The 23,476-nt window shown below is 40.3% G+C and overlaps 1 protein-coding gene across 1 annotated transcript in view; it reads right to left on the bottom strand.

The window, feature by feature from the left end:
* Positions 1-23,476, bottom strand: part of LOC139738610 (ankyrin-repeat and fibronectin type III domain-containing 1-like) — a 68,997-nt gene that overhangs the window by 17,274 nt on the left and 28,247 nt on the right. The window contains exons 6-12 of the mRNA XM_071649226.1: positions 20,760-20,942; positions 20,126-20,259; positions 18,661-18,739; positions 16,276-16,389; positions 12,478-12,575; positions 3,855-3,945; positions 197-310 (exon numbers count right to left, since the gene is read on the bottom strand). Of these exons, the coding sequence (XP_071505327.1) occupies positions 197-310; positions 3,855-3,945; positions 12,478-12,575; positions 16,276-16,389; positions 18,661-18,739; positions 20,126-20,259; positions 20,760-20,942 (813 nt within the window). The remainder of the gene's footprint in view (positions 1-196; positions 311-3,854; positions 3,946-12,477; positions 12,576-16,275; positions 16,390-18,660; positions 18,740-20,125; positions 20,260-20,759; positions 20,943-23,476) is intronic.

Below are 23,476 nucleotides of genomic sequence, written 5' to 3'. Positions count from 1 at the left end.
AGCAGCTACTAATTGAATCAGCATATCTAATCATATCACATCACACATTTTCATTGAAAGCACTGACAAAACAAACTTTCAAATCCCCAACCCCCCAAGAACCACCATCTCAAAATAACACTATACAAAAATGATTATGATGAGCTTATAATGAGCTTATGATAAGAGATTGAAAAAAAAATTGTGCTATACTCACATTTGATTTCGGCAGAGTCAGCCGGTCGTGCGTCCCTCACTTGCTGAAAGAGCTCGTCGATCATGCTTAATCTTCCCCACGACCTCGGCTTACTCCCATCCACATCTCGCCAACCTGATGCCAAGGCGAGAAATTTTGAAAAATAGAAAAGGTTAAGAACCAAATCAAATTACCCACCAATTAGTAATGGAGGAACTTTAAAAGAAAGTAAAAAAGAAGAGCAAATACAAAGAATTGTGATGTACCTATACTGTTGTAATCTCTGGGGACAGTAAAAGGGGGACTGGTATCACAAATTCTACAAGATACACAGTGTAATGGCACAAATGTCAGCGATCTGGTCTGAAAATATGATACCTTTCTTCTTCCAAAATGTGGGTGCCATTGGAGCCACCTCCTACTGTAATGCACTCCTGTGACTTTTTCCTAATGAGATGTCAAAGAGTTGGAAGATGCGTACAGCTCGCTCGCTTGCTCGAGACACGAATGGAGACACGGCGGACACGGTGCGTACATTCCGGGCGGAGAGAGAGAGAGAGAGCGAGAGAGAGTCACCGGCTGACTGGAGCCCGTCTCTGAATGGATAGTAAGTATCCACGGAGCGGCGTGCTGCCACCGTGTGCTGTAATCGACTCGCACTGCACCAACTGGGGATTCCTCCTTCTCGCTAGTGCCTTTAACTACATCCTCCCTCTTCTCGCTGTGTGTAGTCTAATCTCCCCAGACCTAGTTTCTTCTTTTAATTTCTATTCCCCGGGGTGAGCCCAGCTGGCTCCGAGAGAGGGCATTGTGTAATCATATCCTTGAATGCTTTGACTTGACCAGCCACTGGAGGTGTAAGACAAGGTTATATAAACAAGGGAAAGTGCGTTTAGGGAGGGAAATTAAACTCTTCCTCTATCGTCCAAAGTGTCCTCAAGAAATGGTTTACTGCCCCGGAGGCAAGATCACTGAAGTGTACGTGCTACGTATGGCATTTCCCGACCTCGCTGGGCTTGAACAAAGTAGGGAGCAGTCTGACACTGAGACTATAGGAATGACAAGAGTTGTTCGGAGAGGAAAAAAAAGCTATGGGAGTCACCACAAAAATGAAGTCAAGTAACCCATTCTCCCTAATGCCCTCTTCATGATGGAAAAGCATGAGCCAATGAGACGTGGACCACCATCACCTGCGCAGAGTGGCCACCTGTTACACATAACCACCAGCTTTCGTCATCATCATCATTGCACCCCTCCTGTATTGTGGCATATGTCGCACATATTTCAAGCATGCTGTCACAGCATATGGTGTCCTGAATGGATCTCTTTTTACAAATTCCCGTCAGACAGATTCCCTTACATACTACACTCGTCACCAAGATATAAGGAATCATTATTTCTTCTCTCTTTTTTTTTTGGGGGGGGGGGGGAGGGAAGGGAAAGGAGATACAAGTAGCTATCCTATCTTTTGAAACAAGGTTTCTCATTTGCAATGCCAAACCACTGCGATAGTTATCTAGACATAACCACAAATTTATTTTGGACAAGTTAAAGAAAAAAAGGGGGTGTAATCTCAATTTCAATAGAGTCTTGAGCTAGATATCACTGCTCACATCTAAATCTTCTTAAACATCTATATACTCCCTCTCTGTATTTCCCTTTTGTTTCCCTCTTCTTTTCTTTGTTTTTTCTCCCTTTTTCTTTGAAATACCAGTCTTGATTTGAGATATAAAATGGCACACATTTTATAATCAATGCGATGAGCTGGAAACGGTCCTTGTGCAAATGCTCTTTAAATATCAAAGATGGCTGCTAATTTTCAAAGGCACTCTAGCTTAAAGGGATTGTACAGTTATGGTTGAGACCTAATTTCAGGTTTGTAACATTTGTTGATGAGATAATGAGAAACCTCTTATAAAATGTGAAAGAGCATGTAATTCTATGAGGAATTCAACGTTTATTTGATGAAAATTGGTTTTGAAATGGCTGAGATATCAAAAAAAGAGCAATTCTAATAAAGTGTGGGACCCACACTTTATTACGATCGCTTTGTTTTACTTTGTTTACTTGATGTTTCAGTCATTCCAAACCCGATCTTCGTCAAATAAACTTTGAATTCCTCTTAAAATGGTATGTTCTGTACTATATCATAAGTGTTTTCTTGGTATCTCGCAAAAAGTTAAAAACCCAATTCTCATCTCCACCAAAACTGTACTATCCCTTTAAGTTTTTCTTGTTATTCCTTTTTTTTTGTGTGGTGAAACTCACTATATTCAATATCGCAATTTTGAATATTTTTGGTTAAAAAGAAGAATTATTCTACAGTTGAAACAAGAAGGAAAATACATATGTAACGATTGTCAATTAAAAACGTAATAATTCATGAATGTTCCTTTTCTAATAGAGAAAAAAAAATGGGGATGTCGTACATCAACAGGAATTTGTCCTGCGTCTACACCGTATACCCTGGAGCAGACATCATACAATATCATCATGTCTAATCAGAAAAACTGCAAATATTGGAATTTTCCGCGGTGATCAAGCACACTCAGATGGCCCTCAGCACACCATCGTGCTGGTTGACTGAGTTAATATCTGTGCTTCCGCTCACGTTGCCAGCTCCGTATATTCTCATGACGAAAATGAAAGCAAATAATTTCCAGCAAATATTTGATGTTTCCTGGTGATGTATGATTTATTTATCATCCTTTTTCTTTTTTCTTTTTTTCTTGAGGTGGGTGGGGAGGGTTTGGTGGGGTGTAAATACATTGCTAACCACTAAAATTTGTGCATCAAAAAAGTGAAGTTACAAACTACTGTGAAGTATTATATATCCTATAGACAGCAAGAATATACATCTACTGTATTTGGGCTAAGATCTTCTTCTCCTTCTCTTCATCATATTTTTTCCCCTACACTCTGTCTCTTTCTACTTATGTAATTTTTTTTTTTGTTCCTTCCTCTTGTTAGTTCCACTCTTTTCCTTATGAAACCAGCAGAGGAAGAGCCTGAATAATGCATCAAAGATTAGCATCATCCTAAAATGTACGGAGGGATGCAGGTACTTTCAATAACTACTCTCTAGGCGTGATCAGACTGGCAAAAGATTGAGAAGTTTAAGATCGCAATCTTTAAGATCTCAAAGTTTTGCCAGTGTGACCACAAACTTCCCAAAAACTTCCCACAAAGCTTCTTTTGAAACTTCCCACTCCAACTGGGGATATCTCCCCCGATGCCACCCCCGACAAACTTCTTGATCGTTTTCCAATGGTCTGACTAGATGAAAAAAAAAATCCGAAGACCCTGATATCTTAAACTTCTTGATCTTTTGCTAGACTGCCTGCGCCTTGTGATGGAAAATTGTACTTAAAAACAATAGTTGGGGGAGAAAAAAATTTCTGGAAGTTGATCTGAAGTAGATTTTCTACAAATCCACACTTCACTTCACAGAAGCACTAAAATGGGATGGAAGGGGTATCGGCATGATATTCCACATCCAGACAAGATGGGGATTACTATAGGAATGACGATAGGTATTTCACAGAGATAGAGGGAGGCGCTGACACTCCACTATTAGCTTTTCCAATAATTCCTCGCCTGCTGAAACAATACGGGGAACAAGAGACAAGACAATGACCAGTGGTACACTCTCCCCGTGGGGTACACGGGGCATACTTACAAGAAGGAATGGCATACGGCGGAGTGGACGTTTGGGACGGTCCGAAGCCCTTCATGTTGAACGCCGACACTCTCACGTAGTATTTGGCACCCTGTGGGGTAGAAGAAGAAAAGGGGTTGGGCGGAGGGGGGCGAAGAGATGAGGGGAGAAGAGGCAAAATACGGGGGAGAAGAAGAAGAATAAAAGAAGTTAAAGAGGTTGTTTCTGCCTGTTTTCAAACAAAGCACACACAGTCAGTACCCTGGAGATATATCTTCCATATATAGGGTAAGCATATATGGAACTTTCTAGATTTGGTCCATGATGACCTGTCTTTGACCTTCATCTTTTTGTTAAAAGTGATTCCCACCATGGCTCTTTATCAGAGGCATCAAGAATTTGTAATTCTCTCTTGATTTTCAACAGCTAGCGTGAGCAGGCAGGAAAAAAAAAAGGGGGGGGGAACCCCAAATATACAAACTTTTGTAAACATTACCGAGAAAGATAAAAATCCTATGCGAGACTGCATGATGACGACCTAGCAAAGGCGCAAGATGCACCACAACTGACGTCATTACACAATGCGCTGTGAATCATCAAGCGAGGATCGAATCTTTACTCTCTGATCGCCTCTATCTATTGTATCAATGTCAATTCTCCGTCCTCTTGGGGGCAAGTGTTGGGATTCAAATGAGCTCCAAATTACTTCAAACCTTACAAACAATTCAGCTTCTTCATCCTTGCCGAACATTTCCTCAAAAATGCCATGCAAAGAAAACAACAACCCCCCCATAAAAAAACTCAACCCAAACAAACCCAAAACAAAACAGTAGAAAAAGTTAAACATCCTGGTGTAGGTTACCAATTAATCCACTAGCGGCATATGACAGCTGCATAAGTCAGTCTTCCTAAATCAATGACTACCTGGCCATTAATCCCTTTCCCTTTGTCAGTCTAATCCCTCAAGAATGCACTGACTCAACTGTGTTTGTAGTCAGATTCTGATCATCACTCCAGTGCGCGACAATCGACCAGTTCTCTCGGGTAACTTTCAACTTCCCCCTCCCAAGCTAGGCCTCCTGATTTTACATGGTACTTCTCAATCAATATTCTTCTCCATTAGGCTTTATATCCCTCTTTAGGGAAGCACTGTGAAAGGGTCTTTATGTTAATCAAGTGCCTATAAAATCAACAACATTTCATTTCCCTTCACTGGCAATAAACAACAGGTGCTAGAGGTATATACCATGAGATCAATCAAAATGTTGTACAATCTACGTAAAGAGATACACTAATATTTTCCAGGACTTGAATTGTGTCACCTAATTGTGAAATGACTGACTTATACAGGATTGGCAATAAAATATATCAAGTGTGAGAAACATATAATGATAGGTATAGAGGCATATAGGCATGAGAAGTTCAGCAGATGACAACAGTAACAACAACTTTCAAACAATACATAACAGGAACAACATCAATAATGAAATGAACCACGTTATTAAAAAAAAAGAAAAGAGAGATAGGGCTCATAAGTTCATAGACAGTGAAAATGGCTCTGTGCCATAATATCTTGCAGATATGTCACTCTGGCACGGCATGTGCACCAAAATGGACTCCTATACACTCCATTAAGTGAATGTCTGCAGTAATGACTGCAAATCACTCGACAACACATCACTGTACAATCATATCATGTTTATATTTTGTCATACAATTATGCGTCTTCTCATACTTTAGCCCAACAAACAGACACTCCAGTGACTGTAGTTTAGAACCTAGATCCCCTGCCACCTCTTCTTTATCGATATTGAATAGAGAAGAACGAACATGAACACACACTTTTCATGTCAGCAAGTCGTGTCATCTATTCAAAATGACAACATGATTTGTAAAGTGCGCAATATGTCAGACAAAGAAATTTGTCCACCTGCCCTATGTGTGAGTGATAATATGCAACAGACACTTGCAATAAATCTCTGGTGACTGAAAAAAAAAAGAAAAGAAGAAAGTTTTATTCATCATGACAGATCCAGGACATGGTTCGATCTGAAATCTGCAACACGCTATCATGATGTCAAATGCAGTTCATCAAATGTTATGGGTCCACATGCAAGGCCACAGCTTGGAATACGTGAGTGACCAAGAAGATGAACAAAAAAAAAAAGAACCCCCAAAGAAAGAAAAAAGAAAAGAAAAGAGCATTGTGAAATCAGAAGTCCATTACTGTGCTACCTGGAAGGGCTGCCAAATTAGGATCCCAAAGTACCCTGGTTCGTGCTGAGTAGTAACGAGGGTAAGAAGACTCAAGGCCAAGAGCATGTAATACAGTAATGCCTAATCTCTAGTATTGACACCAAAGTAAGTTTTGAAGATCTTGTATGTACAGAAAGTATGACCCACTTTAGTTTTATACCATCAGATACAAGCACACTTGTATGCCCACAAGGTGATGCTGATCTTTAAGAAGATTTACTTCTTTTCTGGGGGAGGGGGTAGAGGATGATTTCTATTGTCCAGCTGAGCAACCAGTGACATAGAGCTCCCTCTGGGTATCATAATGCATGCACCGATGGAAACACACTATGGGGGAAAAACGTGTGGCACAGAACATGGCCGATTCTCAATGTACAGTCCTCAAAAGGGGGAGTATAAGGCAACAATAAACATGCCATTATATGTCTCAGCATTGGCTCATTCAAATCATTACTTGCCTTTCCCGACCAGCTCGTTGAGCGCTTCATCCTGTGTGCAAAAACTTGACGTTGCTGGAAAGAAAATCCATACACAGCCTTCCCATGTTCGGAAGAGAGTGTGGTTATCCGGCAAACTAATTCCCAGCGATTGCTCTGTAAAAGTTCCTCACTTCACACCAAAATAGCAAAGGGTTGCTCCTCCTCCTCTCACTGTACAAGGCATAAACTCCACGGGTTGGCGACAGTTTTGAAAGTTTGCGCAAACACGCCAAACGTCACTATTTGCTAAATGTGGAACGAGGCTCTCGCCAAAAATAACGTCCCACAGTGAGCAGTTACTCACTGTTTGCCGACTACCGCCTGACATTTACAGCCCCTCCAAAGAGTGGGGCTGAAGCTCGGCAACAAATATTGCACATCGCAGTCCCCTCTGCCCCTGTGGAGTGGCAATGTGGAACAAAAGAAGGGTACGCCACCGTTCCTATGTGACTACACCCTTTTGTGTTGACCTACCCCCTCCATCGCCGTGTCCCGAGGCACTTTTCTTTCTCCTTCTATCTTTTTCTTCTTCCGCACCCAATCAATCGGTTAGACATGGACCGATGGACACGGCTAAGATGGCTCTATACAATATAGCATCATATGTCGCCCTCTCTCCAACCCTTTTGGTCAATGGCAAATGAGGATTACCTAAGCCATCTCTAAGGGTTTCTTCACTATCACATCAGTTGTCTCTCTTTTAAAACTCATCACCTTCCACTATGATTCATGATATACTCCCTTCTATTGTCTTGCCAAATGCCAACCATGATCCTGACACATTTTTGTCTGGCATCTTTCATCGACCCATTGTCTCTCTGTCTCCACAAATATTTTTCATTGCTGAGTGTTTCTCAAAGCAGTGCTTAATGCGACGCAGACATAAAAATGACCTTGAAGTATCAGCATTGTAGTCTACTCGACATGAGACATGCATGACAGATTTGCCTTTTGGCTATATGACCTCTCTTTCTCTCACCTTCAAGGTAGTCACATTCACTAGTGAAAGGCGAAGAAAAAAAGAGAAAGAACAACATGAGGAAGAGAAGAAGAAGAAGATGAAGATGATGATGATGAAGATGATGAAGAAAAAGAAGAAGAAGAAGGAGAAGAATTAAGAAGAAGAAGAGAAGGAGAAGAAGGAAAAGGAAAAGAAAGAGAAGGAGAAGAAGAAACAGAAGAAGAAAAAGGGAAGTAATATACGAAGATGGTGGTGATAGGGAAGAATGATAAGAAGAATGAGAAAGAGAAGAAGGAGGTGCATAAGAGCAAGATGGCAAAAAAGGAGAAGAGGAAAGAGGAGAAAAAAAGAAGTACCAGTAAAAACCTAAAAGCAGTTTTCTTATTTCAACTCCCAACCCTTGAAACCTTACAGTCTCACCTGCACCGAATACAAATGAGATTCCATCAATGGCTGCAACACATTACAATCTCATTCTGCATTTTGTTCACTCTGATTACAACCCTCCCCAAAAGAGAGAGAAAAAAAATTAATAACACCTAACGATCTCCTTGAGAGTGTAATCTTGTTTCTTCTCTCTTCTCCCTTTGAGAAACCAATTTTGCCCTTTCTTCTCACCTGTTGGCACTGCAACAAGATTCTATTCCCCCCATTACCTAAGTTTCTACACCCTTCCAAAAGCTTTCTCGCCCCAATCAATGCCACCAAACCCCCTGTCTGATCTTTTTTCTCCTTTAAGTCTCCATCAGATGAAAGGCACAGTTGGCTAACCTGTACCACTGACAAAAGCTACCCGGGCCAGACAAAGGAGCTGCCAAACAATGGAGGAAACCCAACGATAGTGAGCCAAAAGGGCCTGCGACATCCACTGTGCCCATTCAAAGCTTTTAGACCTTGTCTCCTTTTGCCTTCCTTATGAGTGATCTACCCCCCTCCTTTTTAATACGCTACTCCCAACAGATTTCGCAGACAGCGCTCGTTCAGGAGCACACGATGTCGCTCACCCCTTCCAGTCAAGGATTGGTGGAAGGATTGGAGTCAGCCTGCTGGACACAAACCACCAGTCGATAAAATCTATGCCGGTCTGACTGCTTTGATCTTGCAGGTTGTTTCGGTAGATTTCTCAATGTGTCTGTCTCTCTCCAGCTACATTTCTTCTTCTCATTATCTTCCTTCCTTCTTTCTTGCTCTCCTTCTTTTCCTTCTGTCTCTCTTCCTTTATCACATCTTTTCGTTCTTTTCTCTTCCCCCCCCTCCTTCTTCTGTCTACATGTAACAGTATTGCTGCATTCACATTAAGATTACTGTGGTATCGAGTACCACAGTAATTTGTTGTCACTTTTTCGCAGTGACGAAATACCACATGGTATTTCGGTTGGGACCATTCTCATTGACAAAATACCATGGTATTTCTGGCCCAAAAGTACATCCCTCTGAGTTAAGCACTGCACAGATATACATATCTCCTTCAGGCAGAAGAAAGGAAATTTGTCAGATCACAAGAGAAATATGCTGCTGTATTGTGGATGGTTTTTTTTTTGTGTGTGACATGCGTATTTCATGCGAATAGTTTGTGTGAAGATTGAATTACCACCCCAAATTCCACGTTTATTTTTTTTTTCAACTTATTTCACTGTATTTCATCGTAAGTATAAATGGGCCCCCCTGTTTCGGTATCTAAATATTTCTCTGAGTTCCACTCTGTCAAATTTTCCAAGTGCAACTTGGAGCCCACAAAATTTGGAAACTTGATACTGACAAACCTGGCAATAGATGAGCAAACGTCCATAGGACTATATTTAGACCAGACATTTTCTTGGAGCATAGGTGTCTGCATGAAACTGGCGAGAGCGAGGTGGGAATATCTCTTAAAAATCTGAATGTTTATTCACCATCGCAAAATTACCTGTTGGATTGCAAGTTGTTATTTCATCGATTGACAGTTATCAGCTATTAATGAGGAGACTAGAGAAAAATCCTCGCACGAGAACATAAGACGGATGAGAAATCGTGTATGTTTGTTTACGCTCGGTCATTTCGAAGGTGGCAATACTGTCTCCAATGGGACAGATCAAAGAAGTCAGAGTGATACCCCGACCTAAACAGGAAGGCAGTGATATATGACCCCAGTATCGTAGAGGCTATTTCTGGCCCTCTTAAGCAGCCGGGATCCAATATTAAACTGCCTTGCTATATTTACTGTGCTGAGAGTGACCCCCCACAAAAAAGGAGAGCATAAAAAATGGTCAAAAACAAACTTTCTAAGTGCTTTCATGATCTTCTCTATCAGGCTATGGCAGCAATTTGAAACCAACATGCCCTGACAAGCAGAAAGCTGTATCTGAATTAATTGCATTCAAAGTTCCGACCAGTCACACAGACTTTATAAAATTTAAAAGGGACATACCCATTTGTGATGCACTCTAATATTGCCACAATAGCATTTGCAATGACAAGTCAGATTGAACAACATCACAAAATTACACAATTAGCAGCAGAAATGGCAAATTACAGCTTGGAATTATTTTCACCCTCAGACACAAAATATACATATCTCCCTTGTTTTCTGATTGCAAAGTTTTTATGAAGAATCTAGGCTTATCTCTCCCTGTGAAATATAACAGATAATCTATTTCTGAAGAGTCACATTTATTGATGACATTGGTAGGCTCATTTTCTTTTAAACTTATTCACATTTGATTACATTGAATATTCTCAGGTTTTGCTAGCGCTCTGCGTTACAAACACCATGCATCTTGACCCATTAAAACAAAAGAAGAAAAGAATCTTTTTAGTAAATTGGTATTCAAAATGTCTGGGAGAGGTTTTACACGCTATGGGTGGGCACTCTTTTTTGTTTCTCCTCATCCTTTTCAAAGTCCCAATATATCACAGCACACTAGCGCCAATCTTGACTCCCAACCCTGCAAAGTGCATGCCGCACGTGCAGAGATTTGTTGCGGCTGATCATCTTGCGCCGCAGGATGACTTAGAAGGCCCGTTCTGCCAGGGTGCTTCCATGATGGGTTTAGGCGGCTTAGAGGGACGGGGATCAGAACACAGTCGCTCTCTCCCTCTCCCTTTCCTTTCTTTTTAAATATCAGACGTCATAAGCTGATGAGCTCTTTGGAGGCAGCTCTTGGAAAGGGAATGAGATATCCGCTTTCCACTGGCTTGGCAGTGTGACAAAAGGGCGTTACTGACTCAATGGGAATCAAGAGCACGACAGGAGGACGTAGGGCCTCGACAGCTTTGAGAATGTGGCAAAAGGGCATTACTGACTTGGTGGGGGGGGGGGGGGTGTTGGGATGTATGACAGAAGGACAGAATAAATTGATAGCTTTGGATATATGGCAAAAGGGCATTACTGACACGATAGGGACCAAGAGCATGATAGGATGAAGTTGAGTCTTAGCAGTTTAGGACTGTGGCAAAAGGGCGTAACTTGCTTGATGGCCGGGGTGGGGGTGGGAGCATGACAAAGGGCTTAATAACAGGACACATGTGTCTAAGCTGTCACTTTCACCCTAGACTAGCTCACAGCATTGTGTTTGGACAGACACAAGCACCAGCAGAATTCTACAAATTCAGATAGCAAAATGGACCACGGTGATATTCGCCAGTGATATTTTAACAGACGCTGCGAGTGCTGGTGTTCGAACCTCCCAGGGCCCACAATTAATTGAAGGTAAACCGAGTGGTGTCTATTCATAGTGACAACAGGAAATCCACATGGGCTGGTTCTCGTTTAATGATCTAATCCTCTTCTAAACAATGTTGACCCGCTCTCCTGGATTATCACTTTTTTAACGTCCTGTTCAGCCTGAAAGAACTAACTTGCACACCCTTCTTTATTTGAGTCCACGCTCTTCTACGTATCTGACACGTCGCGTATAACCAAATTAAATTCAGTTACTCAATTTCTGGTTCAATAAGTACATCAAACATCACCAGACAACAGCTAATAAAAAAAAAAATGATTGACTCTTCGAGTTAAGGCTGTGATCAATAACCCATCCAATACCAATAATGGCTTCTTGCACAATGCATGATACTAGTTCATCTACACATAACTCTAAAACTGATTTTGAAAAAAAAAAATCATTCACCAAAAATGTAGCAGATCACCTACAATTCAATTTGGAGAGAATGTACGCATTTTTCCCTCAAGTTTTGCACAAAGTCAAGTAACTTTAAATCAATTCAATCAAATTAAATATGTTGTACCAAAGGGATTATGAGCACAATATGTCATTGGTGGGTATCAAAGAAAGCTATTTTTTAAAAATTCTCTTTTTCACTGTAAAATTATTCCAGATCTACTGGTGAAGAATTCAAAAACAACACACACATTATAGATTGATAATCCACATAAGTTTTAAGCAATCAAACTTTTCATATGACGAAATGACATCTATCCATGTAAACCAAACAGAACATCTCTACATTTTTTCATAAGTTAATCGAATTATGCACTAAATATCCAGAATTAACAAGTTAACATCCAAAGAATGCATATCTACTGAAACTGAGTGAATTCACAACAGCAATCCTGCAGTCACACACACAACATACATCATTTCTTACACAGAGGAAACAAAAAATCATTCATTCTTTCAAACCTTGTCTCTCTACTCTAGCTTGTCATTTTCTTCAAAGGGGTAAATGATTAAGATTTCACCGACAAAAAAAAGAACAATCAAAACAAAACTCTGAACGAAACGAAGAAGGCAAATGCCTGGTAGCTTATAGTGAAAAGTAGAAGCTAAGGAGAAGAAGAAAAAAAGGAGGAGAAGGAGGAGGAGGCGGAGGAGGAAAAGGAAAAGAAGAAGTAGAAGATTATGAAGAAGAAAAAGGAGAGGGAGGAGGAAGAAGAAGAGGAGAAGAGCACAAACAGGAAGAAGAAGAAGAAGAAAGAGGGAAGAAAGTAGAAGAATATATTTCTTACCTGTGAGAGTCCTTGTACGGTATATTTCAGGCTCCTGAAATGGTAGAGTATATGTTCCCCAGACAGAGGACAGAAGTCTTCATTCTGGCTCCATTCAACTGAAAAAAAGAAAATATGATACAAAAATTGAGATGATTTCCTCATAAATTTGGAGACATGAAAAAACAAAAAGTGTCATGTAAAATTTGAATGGGAATTATTTCAATAGCTTACCTTATTGATGCCATTTTTCATGACATTCTGCACAAATTTTTAGCTTTTTTAACTGATAAGACATTATTCCACTGACCCTTACAGCACCAACAAACACACATAAACATTCTGGCCCGTATTCTACTGTAGACCAAGGTTTAAACCCATTTTAGACTCACCTATGGTTTAGCTAGACCCGAGGTTTAATTTTGTATTCTGCTAGCGAGGTTTAGTTAAACCCAAGTCTATTTCGGGTTTAAATTAAACCCGAAATAGTCTTGGGTCAAGCCACCATGGTGCCCTCTATGGAAGAAGAAATTCTCCCTCTCTGAGTACTTTTCTCTCCGCAAATCCACTTAAATTTATTATTGGCAGTGTATCAGCCACATGAGCGTGACTTTCTTGGATTTTGAATAGTTTTTACGGGTATTTATGTCGAATAAGGGCATGCTGTATTTTTGCTTGCGACGACTCGTGAAGCACTGTGATTATACTGTACAGTTTGTGTACGTGTGCGACGCACATCTCAGGATACATGGTAAGCGTCTAATAGCGTAGCGCTATCATATTTTTGGCTAGCTAGCTTTGAATGCTCAGTACCAGCAGATCCATCGCGCCGCGCCGGCCGGCGGCACAGTTGCTGTGTGCGCTGGATGGGACATGGCTTTTTATGTTGATTGAATCGTGAATTCGGAATGGACAGGCAATTGATCAAACCAGGACTTTGAGGTAGGAAATTGAATAAAAGCTTTTCTCTTAAGATTGTCAGTTAATAAAAATGGAAACCATTCTAAAATTTAGAATTAAATCTAGACCTAGATCTACTATCAACCCTGTCTCGATATTAGAAGTAGGCCTAACGTTAGATTTTACCTACCGTACCACACTAACCTAACTTTTAATAGATCTAACGTTAGTCCTAACGTTACAATAATGTACTCTAGCTATTCGAATAGGTTCTACTATAAACGTTAGTAGGACCCTACTCCTACTAACTAGTCCGAACGTTAGTCCTACGATCGATCTAGGTTCTCGATCTAACAGAAACTAGATTCTATGCCAAATCGACCTCAGGCTCTACCCTCTAGTCCTACATTGAGTTCTTGGTCTAGTCTTCAGGTTATTTTCATCGTATTAAAGCTTATCTAGACTAACGTATTAGTACAGGTAGTACTAGGTAGTAGTATTGCTACCATTTAGATCTCGAGTCTCTTCTAAGTGTACAATTTGCTACAAGTATATACTATACTAGTACACGAGTAGTAGGTGTATCTCGTGTGTACTCGCGTACGTGTGGCCAGCAGCCAGCCACTCGTTTTGTGCCATTGGCATTGATCCGTGTGCTGGTACCCTTTGCACCAGTCATCGTTAGACTCGATTTAAACTCGAAATAAACCTCCTCCATGGTAGGTTTAATTTAAACCCAATTTAGACCACAGCTGGACTTAGTAGAATACAAATTAAACCTGGGTTTAAACCTGGGTCTAAACTGGTGGTTTAAACTCAGGTTTAAACCCCAAAAACCCACTTTAGACCCAGGCGTGGGTTTAAACTCGGGTCTAAGTTTTTAGCAGAATACGGGCCTCTGAATTTGAGCATTGTTTTGATGATGATATGAATTCAAGGTTGTTTATTCTCTTTCAATCTCTTGCCACGAATATCACAAAATTCTGTGTAATGTGGAAACATCAGTGATATTCTGTAATTGTTATTCAAATTTCATGTTTCAAGAATAATGACATCATGAACGGGCAACCCCTCCCCCCCCCCCCCAAAAAAAAAAGAAACAGGGGTGCAAATATATTCCTGTTTCAATGTTTATTTCACAAAGAGAAAATACCTGCCACAGACTGGAAAGGGTAATATCTGGGATACATCTTCTGGTCTCATGAAGTAAGCGAGTCAATAAGATTGAAATAGAGAGATAAATGGATGGATAGATAGATAGATAGATAGATAGATCGATAGATAGATAGATAGATAGATAGATAGATAACTACATAGACAGAGAGATAACTATATAGATAAATAGATAGATGACTAGACGGAGATGTAGAGAGAGAGAGAGAGGGAGAGAGAGAGAGAGAGAGTAACAGATAATGCCTATTTTGGCCAATAAGGACTATTTTTGTGCAAGTGCTGTTTGCTACCCACCGCCGCAACAATCTAAAACAACCAGAGGCTGATAGGAAGTACTTGGAGAAATCCGAGATGCCAATAACAGGAGGTAGTAAGAGAAGAGAGGCAGGTAATAAATATATATATATAAACAGGCTTGTTGCTCTTCTACTCTTAAGACACGATTGGGGGTGAGAAAAATGGTGTCAGCCCTGACTCGCGCGTGACGTGGGGACCGGCACGAGATGGGCACACTATATCAGAAGTGGTGCGGGGTGAGAGTTCCCCAGGAATTGGGTCGATCAGATTTGCATCAATACCGTCACAAGAATTCTGCATCAAGTGTGCGGGGGTATGGCTAGTGGTGTGGGTGTCTAGTCTTCGTGAGGAGTACTTGAGGAGGAATTAACAAGGGAATAATACTATGATTTGATACAAATAGAATAGATGGGAAGCGTAGCAAAGACTTCACATTCCAGTCTAACTTTTCATAGAAATGGCAACTTAATCGAAGAGAAAAAACTTTGCAGCATTAGAATGATGAGGGAATAGAGGAAACTTGAAAGTGGAGAAAAACATGAAGATAACAGAAACTATAAATACATTGTTGCTGAGCATTCACACTTGAAAGTGGGGAAAAAAAACCCCATCAAGAACCCTTACTGCGGGGATGTTCCTCCTAGACTCTAGAGATTAACGTAAACATGTTGTAAACACAATGTGAGAAAATAGAACAGACTGGCAGGCGGGAAGGGAACACACAATGCACAGATATGAAAAGGTATATGGAGGAGAAAGAGAAGTATTGGAGACTTAAAAGAGAGTGAGAGATACATTATGGAAAATGAGAGATATATATACATATATATATATATATATATATATATATATATATAGAGAGAGAGAGAGAGAGAGAGAGAGAGAGAGAGATAGAGGAAGCAGACAGACTGAACAAGGATGAGGGAAATAGATAAGATAGTGAGATATAGAAGAGAAGAGAGACAGAGCAAAGCAGAGATACAGAAAGGAAGGAACTAGAAGGAAGAGATGGAGATCAGATAAACGCATAACATCGAGGTAGAAAACAGAGAGAAAGAGCCAACAGATTGATAGACAAAGAGAAAGATGTATGAATATATAGAATTTAGATGAAACAAAATGAACAAATAATTATGAACTGGCATACAGAAAGACAAACAGTGAGATGAGGATATTCATATATATACATATGTATGCGCAGCTTGAATTCCCTCATTCGTTTGCCCTGTCTGTCAATGATAAAATCAATCATCTGTTCCTTGTGTCATTATCAAGTTTTCCTGCAAGTTTCATCCAAAGCTCTTTATAACCAACACCAGCAAAAACATCTTCCTTGGCTAAGGTAAAATTACAATCACAAATACAAATACAACACCCACAGGCTGTTAGAAATAAAGGAATTATTTGGTAAGAAAGAGAGAGATATAAAACAAGGAGGTTGCTGCTCACTTTTGTATCTTGTTGCCGCTGCTCCGTTCATGTTGAGCGGCTCCTCGAACGTGACGAGCAGAGATGAGCTGCTGGCCGTGTAGACTCTGACACCAGCTGGTACGTCGGGTACTCCTGGAAGGGGGAGAAAGGTGATACCCGTAAGTTTGATTCTAAATTCTCGGCACAAACAAAAGTTCACTTTGTGGTTGAATGTATTCAGAAAGCCTCTACATTTCTGTGGCTACTCATGTGCTTTGCTTCTGCAGTTTATCTAAGAAAGCATACAAATTTTTAATACGAGGGAAAAAAAAAAGATTTTAGACAGTGAGATCACACTGTCACAACCTCTCTTAGCTAAACTTGCTTGAGTTGTTAAGTATCAAACAGATGTAGAAAAGGGGCTTTAAAAAGAATTGGTATAGTTGTTTTTTTTAATAAAATGGAGATGAATTTCTTGTCAAAGTTCTCAATTCCTTGTGGTTTGAATTGACATGGCAGTGACTTCCTGCTAGAATATTGCAACTAAAACGGACAGTTGATTTTTTTAAATTCCCCAAACAAAATAACACTTGTCTGAAAAGAAGCCAAAGTAGTGGCAGATACCGAACATACAATCAATTTCCTTCATTAAGATACCCACAGCATAACAAGGTGCTCAGATGCAACTTACAAGGCAAAACAAAACTGAACCGAACCAAACAAACAAGCTTGGAGGTAATACATTCATATATCCAGGAAGTTATCAATTGCATGAGTGGCTGCCGTACGTGTGACTGCCGTACGTGTCACAAGCAGTTTACAGACGTGATAATTGCCAGAGTCCACACAGGAAATGCAGCAATCAGAGTCGTACATTTGTCAATCTTTGTCTGCTCGCACAAATTGAATTTGCCCACTCTCTATCGCTCCTCTTTTCTCTCAGGATTGATTTTCATCATTCGTTTATCTATTCATTTACTCAATTACTTCTCTATTACTTCATAATCGGCATGATTATACACACTCACATATCGAATGAGCCACAAAACATCAATTACGCCAAAGTGTTATGGCAAGTCTGTCTAAGTTATCTGAATTAACAATATCTCTCCACTACCCTCCCCCCTCTGATCTGTCAGTTTTTTTTCTTTCTCCTATAACTGATAAAGAAGCCTTCCTAGAGTCTACCTCATCAGCTTCTGCATGCTGTACCTTGAGTGTGTACTCAGTGCAAGTATGTACACCTTACATAGGTGCAGTTTGAACTCCCTCATTTGTCTGCCTATTGGCCGATGATAAATCTTAACGAACATTTTTTTAAATTTCCTGGATCCAGACAGTGGTCCACATTGCTACCAAAATCTAATCATCAGCTCCTCGTGTCATTCTCAACTAACTTTTCCCGTATGTTTCATCCAAATTCGTTCACAACTTTTGGAAATATTTTGCAAACAGACACACAGACAGACCAACACTGGCACAAACATAATCTCCTTGGTGGACATCATTACAGAATGAGGGAGATATAAAGCAAGGAAAGAGAAGAGATTGGGAGGAAACACATATGTTGTGCGAGGAGATAACAGGACCGCCAGATCAAAATGGGAAAATGGAGCGATGACAATGAAATGAGTATTCTAGTCCAAGGCTCGTTCTGTCTGCGCATGTCATGTGACCAAAAATAGCTCTTCTCAGCTTCTATTCGCCACAATCAATTGCTCCTTCACCTATAATTAATACTCAAAGTACCTTGTTGAGGCTATCTGTAGATCAATCTAATTTAATGCTGAAACCCTGCAAACATGAACTGCCCCCCCATACTTCTGTCCTTCCTACTCCTACTTGTGCTATTTTTAATGCGAGGAAAAACTGCTAGTATTCTGGAGCCTCATAAATAATTCTATTCTGTCACTGCTTAAACTTATCAAAATTTGACAAACAATCCTTCATCTTATCCATGAAGTGCTTGCATCGCGTGAAAATGAAAAGTCAAAGCATGAATAACAAGATATGTATATAGATATCAATATGACGGATCAGACACTGCTTGCTTTCCTGACTGTTTTACCCCACAACACTGGCAATATGCACACAAATTCCATTTCCCTGCATTCATCTTCAGGGCACAAAAATGACATTTCTGTGATATTTCTGCGACCTACCAAAGACGAAGGAGAGAGAGCGTAGCAGAGAGGGTGTATGTGTGTAAGTGTACGTGTGAGAGAGAGTGACAGATACAGAAAGATAGAAAGAGACAGACAGACAGCAACTGACAGACAGATGGAAGGACGGACGAACAGACAGACTGACGGACACAAGGATGGACATACAGACAGACAGACAGAGAATAAGAGATAGAAAAAGAGAGCAAGGGATGTTTGTGGGAGCAAAAGAGACACACTTTCATACATGCAAAGTACTCACTCGCTTGTTCAAAGCCTGTCTTCATTCTCTTGAGTAACCTGTATCTCCACTCCCAGTCTATCAGCTGACGATCTGCGTCCTGCGAAATTCAAAAAGAAAACATGCGGAAAAGTGACTAGAACGCTCTCCCATATTGTATATGCCATATATCTAGCGAGTCTAGATTTTCGCAAATCAGGACTTCCCAACAATTTCATGAGGGGTTAAATTTGCGATCGTGGAGTACAGTACAGAACAGTGTGCATGTCACATTCATATCGGGATCAGAGTCAATATTTTCTCATGTCCTTAGATTTGCTAATAGCGCCTGACTTTCAAAATTCGTGAAAGTAAAAACCTCACGAAATATTTGGCGTATACAGTAATTTATCTCCTTCACACCAAAGGTTATACAGAATACATCTACAGAATTGTCACAAGACCTCAATACCTCACAATCTGAACTACTGGAAAGACCTATCTTTACAGTAACTTTCCAGCAATTAATGTGTGACATACTGTGGAAGCAGGGCACGTCTGAATGTTCTATACAGATGAATGGTGCTATATAAATGCTGTTCAGCATCATTATCATCATGATCAGTACATGTCTTGAATGAAATATTTGTAATGATTGGTTTCAAAATGTGAAGCAGACTGGAAAATATTAGTAGATTTTGTGTGTTTAAAAAACATCTTTTGCAGTCATGACATAGAATAAAGTTAAAAAGTAGAAAGAAATTAAACTTTGTGGAGTGCACTGGTGTACCATCTCTGCACAGTGCATGAGATTGAAATGTGCTTCCATTGGAGTAGAAGGGCTTATGCACAACTGAAAGATCTGATGATGTTTTTCCCTTGGACATATCTTTCTGAGAACTTTCACAATCTCTCACTTTGCTATCTGTCTGGCGCTTTGCCTCCTCTTCACGAGATGGCACCAGACGGGAATAACAACACTTCACCATTTTCAGTGATCATTGCTTTTCATTGCAATAATTGGAGACAACCAAAAAAAAAAAAAAGGCTCAATTTCTCATATATACAGCTCTTGTGTGCGTGTGTTTGATCACAAAGTTTATGAATAATACATAAACTAGAATAGAGTATTACTCATGAAGTGGGCAAAGCCACATCACCTTTCCATTACATAGCTTGGATAAAAAATCATCCCGATCAAAAAAACATCCCCAAAAAACCCCCAAATACTCTCACTGAACATTTACCGGTACTTGGTATTAATCACAACAATAAAATCAGGCTGTGCTCACTGTAGTTGGGAGAAAGTAGGATGACATGCCAACATATTCAACTTTGATGCCTCCATGTCTAGATTGACGGCATGATTCAACAACCATGGAGATTGTTGAGAGAGTTTTTGTGGGGCACAGTGACTCAGTTAAACTGCATAAAACAAACAAACAGACTCTTCCAATCTGTGGATCTATTGCCCACAAAAAGATGAGCACAGCCGCGCGGTCTTCACCTTGTTGGAATTTGACGTGGACGCGTTGTTGTTGCCGGAACCGTTGACCACTCGCGTGGTCAGGTCTTGGATGACCTGCTCAGCTTCATTGATGAGGGTGTTCAGCTTGTTTAACCGGACGTCCTTCAAGAGGACTGTGGTTGGAGAAGAGAGAGAGAAAGAGAGAGACTCTGGTGAGAGTAAAAGGTAGCAGGTTATGCAAGGACTGAAGCCTAAAGTTCATGCATCCCTTTTGCAGCCCTGATCATTAGATTCCTTTTATCAGCTAATACATTGTAGAGGTAGGTAATTCAGACATTTCCTCAGAATAATCACACTGAAAACTTGTTTATGGAGGAGGAATAGCTCATCATTACTATCACCATGGCCATTTTCATCACATATTCTGTCACCTTCATCTTTACCACCATGACCGACATCATACCATCATCAGCAATAACGTCTTCCTCACCTCCATATTTTTCACCATCACCAGCATCATTATCATCATCATCATTACTGGATTGCTCAAGGCTGCCAATGAGCCCAAAATGATCCTGCTACGGAAATTGAATCTTGATGTTCCTAGTTCGTGAACAATCCAATCACCATCAACACTATCACCACTCATTTAAAGCATCGTTCCCTCACTCACATCGAGGATTCTCCCGGGCGCCGTACGACAGCAGCAGCCTGGACATGGGCATGTTGTTGGTCATGACCGCGATGTCGAGGAGGGTGAACTCGTCGCCGTTGGGCTGGTTGAGGTCCAGACCGTCGGAGTCGAGGAGGAGCTTGGCCGAATCGAGGTCCTGGTGCTCGACCGCCTCAAAGAGAGCTGAGAGGGGAGATGATGATCATTTTGGAGTTTATAAGCACATTGGAAAACAGATAGATGAGCCATTATCATTTGTACATCTTCTTTTGTTGGTTCCATCTATCGATATGCACCCCATGTCACTGGTTTCTCTTCCTAGCCCCATCCCCATCAATGTTTGATATATGAGGCATTTCTTCAGCTTTATTGCAGGAAATTAATCACACATTTTACAATATATATCTGAAGTTTTATATATTTTTCTCAGCCATGGCTGCCCCAGTGTGGAGAATTCTGCATAGCTACTTTAAAGCAGAGATGAGAGCAAGATAAATGGGATAATAAGGAAAGAAATAGATATATGAGACTGACTTCAAATCATCTTGCAATTTTTGGAAATAGAACTTTAATGAAGTAGCTATAGACTTCACAGTTAAATGAATTGACTTGATATACAAAGCTGACACCTATGGCAATCATACTTGGTGAACAGTTACTATAGCACATTCACACCATGACAAAATTGGAGACTTCACCATACATTACATGAGCATGCGTAACCAGCTGTGCATTATGCTGGTGGTAAAAATTTGTACTGACTCTTATATCTCTTGACACCCACTTGAAGTACTGCTGACCCTCTCTTTAAATAGACACCAGGAATACTTCAGTGCAGCACACTTCCAATATATTTTCAAACTCATGGTTAAGATTTTTCTTTTATCTGAAAAATCTTGTCCATAACAGAAAAAAAAAAATATGGAGAGTCTAGGTTGATGCATATTTCTGCATGAAAACCATAATTAGATTCCCACAGGAAATGAATTTCAACGTCTGATTCCTTCCCGTTTTTTTTTTTTTTAATGTGCAGATCTCTTCGCTTGCGGCCTTGATTGTCCATAGATGAACTAAAAATAGTTCTCAAAACCAAGATACTATCATCCTTCCAACATCGCACCATTACATCAAATGACATTTCTTTCACCGGCTCTGCACTGGAAGGTGCACATAGAATATTCATGAAAGCTGCAAAAAAGATGTCCCCACTCTGCCTACTCCCCCTCCCCCCCCCCCCCCCCCCCCCCCGCCTCCAAAGCTAGACAGAATTGATGGAAGACCAAGGTTACATAAGTCAATGTACTCCCCTTAGTTTTTTAAACATGGAAGGAATGCATGTCATATATTATCAGTATCATTTCATGTCTTTTCAGTCAGTCTTTCTCTCTCTCTCTCTATCTCTCTTTCTGATATTTGTATGTCTGTACTTGATTCCTTTTTCATTACTTTATTTTATTATTGATTTTTTTTTTTTGGTCATATCATACTCAATCAACTTAAGCCTGGTCTGCTCACTAATTTGTGAAAGTAGCCGGGATAAAAAAAAACCAGGGATGTCAAACGTATAGGGATTTCAAGGACTGCAAATGCACCAAAAAGCAAAGGAGAAAGGCTCTGTAGCTGTAATATACATTGTGGCTGCTGATGGAATCCATTTTGTCACAGGCACACTACATAATCCATGAGTTAGAGAAGCGGACAGAGAGAGAGAGAGGAAAAATCAAGCTGAGAGGGAAATAAAAGGAACAGAAAAAAAAAGCCACTCAACAATCTGTTGAGTGGCAAAGGGGCATTGCTTTTTTCTAACTTCTTTTAGTGTACATATGCCCTTGTTGCACTCGAGTGCAGGCACACCTGTGTTCAAATTTCAAATACATAATGGCTACATAGGTAGACAAATGAAAAAAAAGAGGCCAAAGAGATGGGTAGAATAAAAGAGAACACTCAGAGGAAAGTGATACGCAGCAAACAAGGCCCAGGACGATGCAAAAATAGAAAGAAATTACATGGAGAGAGGAAAACAACACCCAAGCAAAAAGAAGGGGAAAACCCAACTTCAGCAGGCCTGCTTTCAAATACAGCGAGAAAATAATCACCCTCAATGGTTTCCTCACTCAAGAGAAAATATCCAGCAATTTACATTGTAATTTACAGGTGAGGTATTCTCATTTGCAATTTGTTTTATTTTCTTTTCTCATTTGCAATTTGTTTTATTTTCTTTTGCGTCACAGTAAGATATCATACTGTTCTATGACGTCCCCGTTTCTTTGTAATGCATATGTGAACTTTACATGTGTGCCTTGAATGGTAATATTAGGAGCAATTTTGTTGTTACAGATCGATGCAGAGTGCTTTGAAGAAGCTATGGATGATATAGCAAGAGGCTGTAAAAGGAAAGAGTATCATAGTACTGATGAAAGAAGAGGAAAAAAAGAAGGAACCTGAAGAAAACGAAAGAGATAGTTGTCAGCAGATAAAGCTGAAGTGGTCACGTCGATACCTTGGAAATGACAAGAAATCTGAATAAAAAGAAACTAGAGAAGCACTCTGAGAGCGCAGACCTACGCCAAACAGCTAACTTCCACTGATGATCTTGCTCTTCCATAGCAATCAGTGATTTCCACCCATACGTATGCATGCTGCAAAATCACCCTATTTCCCAATACTGAAGCCTTTGTTATGTCCTAAACCCTCTACTGCGTGGTGCGCCTCGCCCT

The sequence above is a fragment of the Diadema antillarum genome, unplaced genomic scaffold (genome assembly GCF_040938485.1).
Source record: "Diadema antillarum isolate AM-2024a unplaced genomic scaffold, OU_Dant_1.0 seq00000759_RagTag, whole genome shotgun sequence".
Classification (NCBI taxonomy): domain Eukaryota; kingdom Metazoa; phylum Echinodermata; class Echinoidea; order Diadematoida; family Diadematidae; genus Diadema; species Diadema antillarum.
This window is presented reverse-complemented; position numbering and strand designations above follow the sequence as displayed.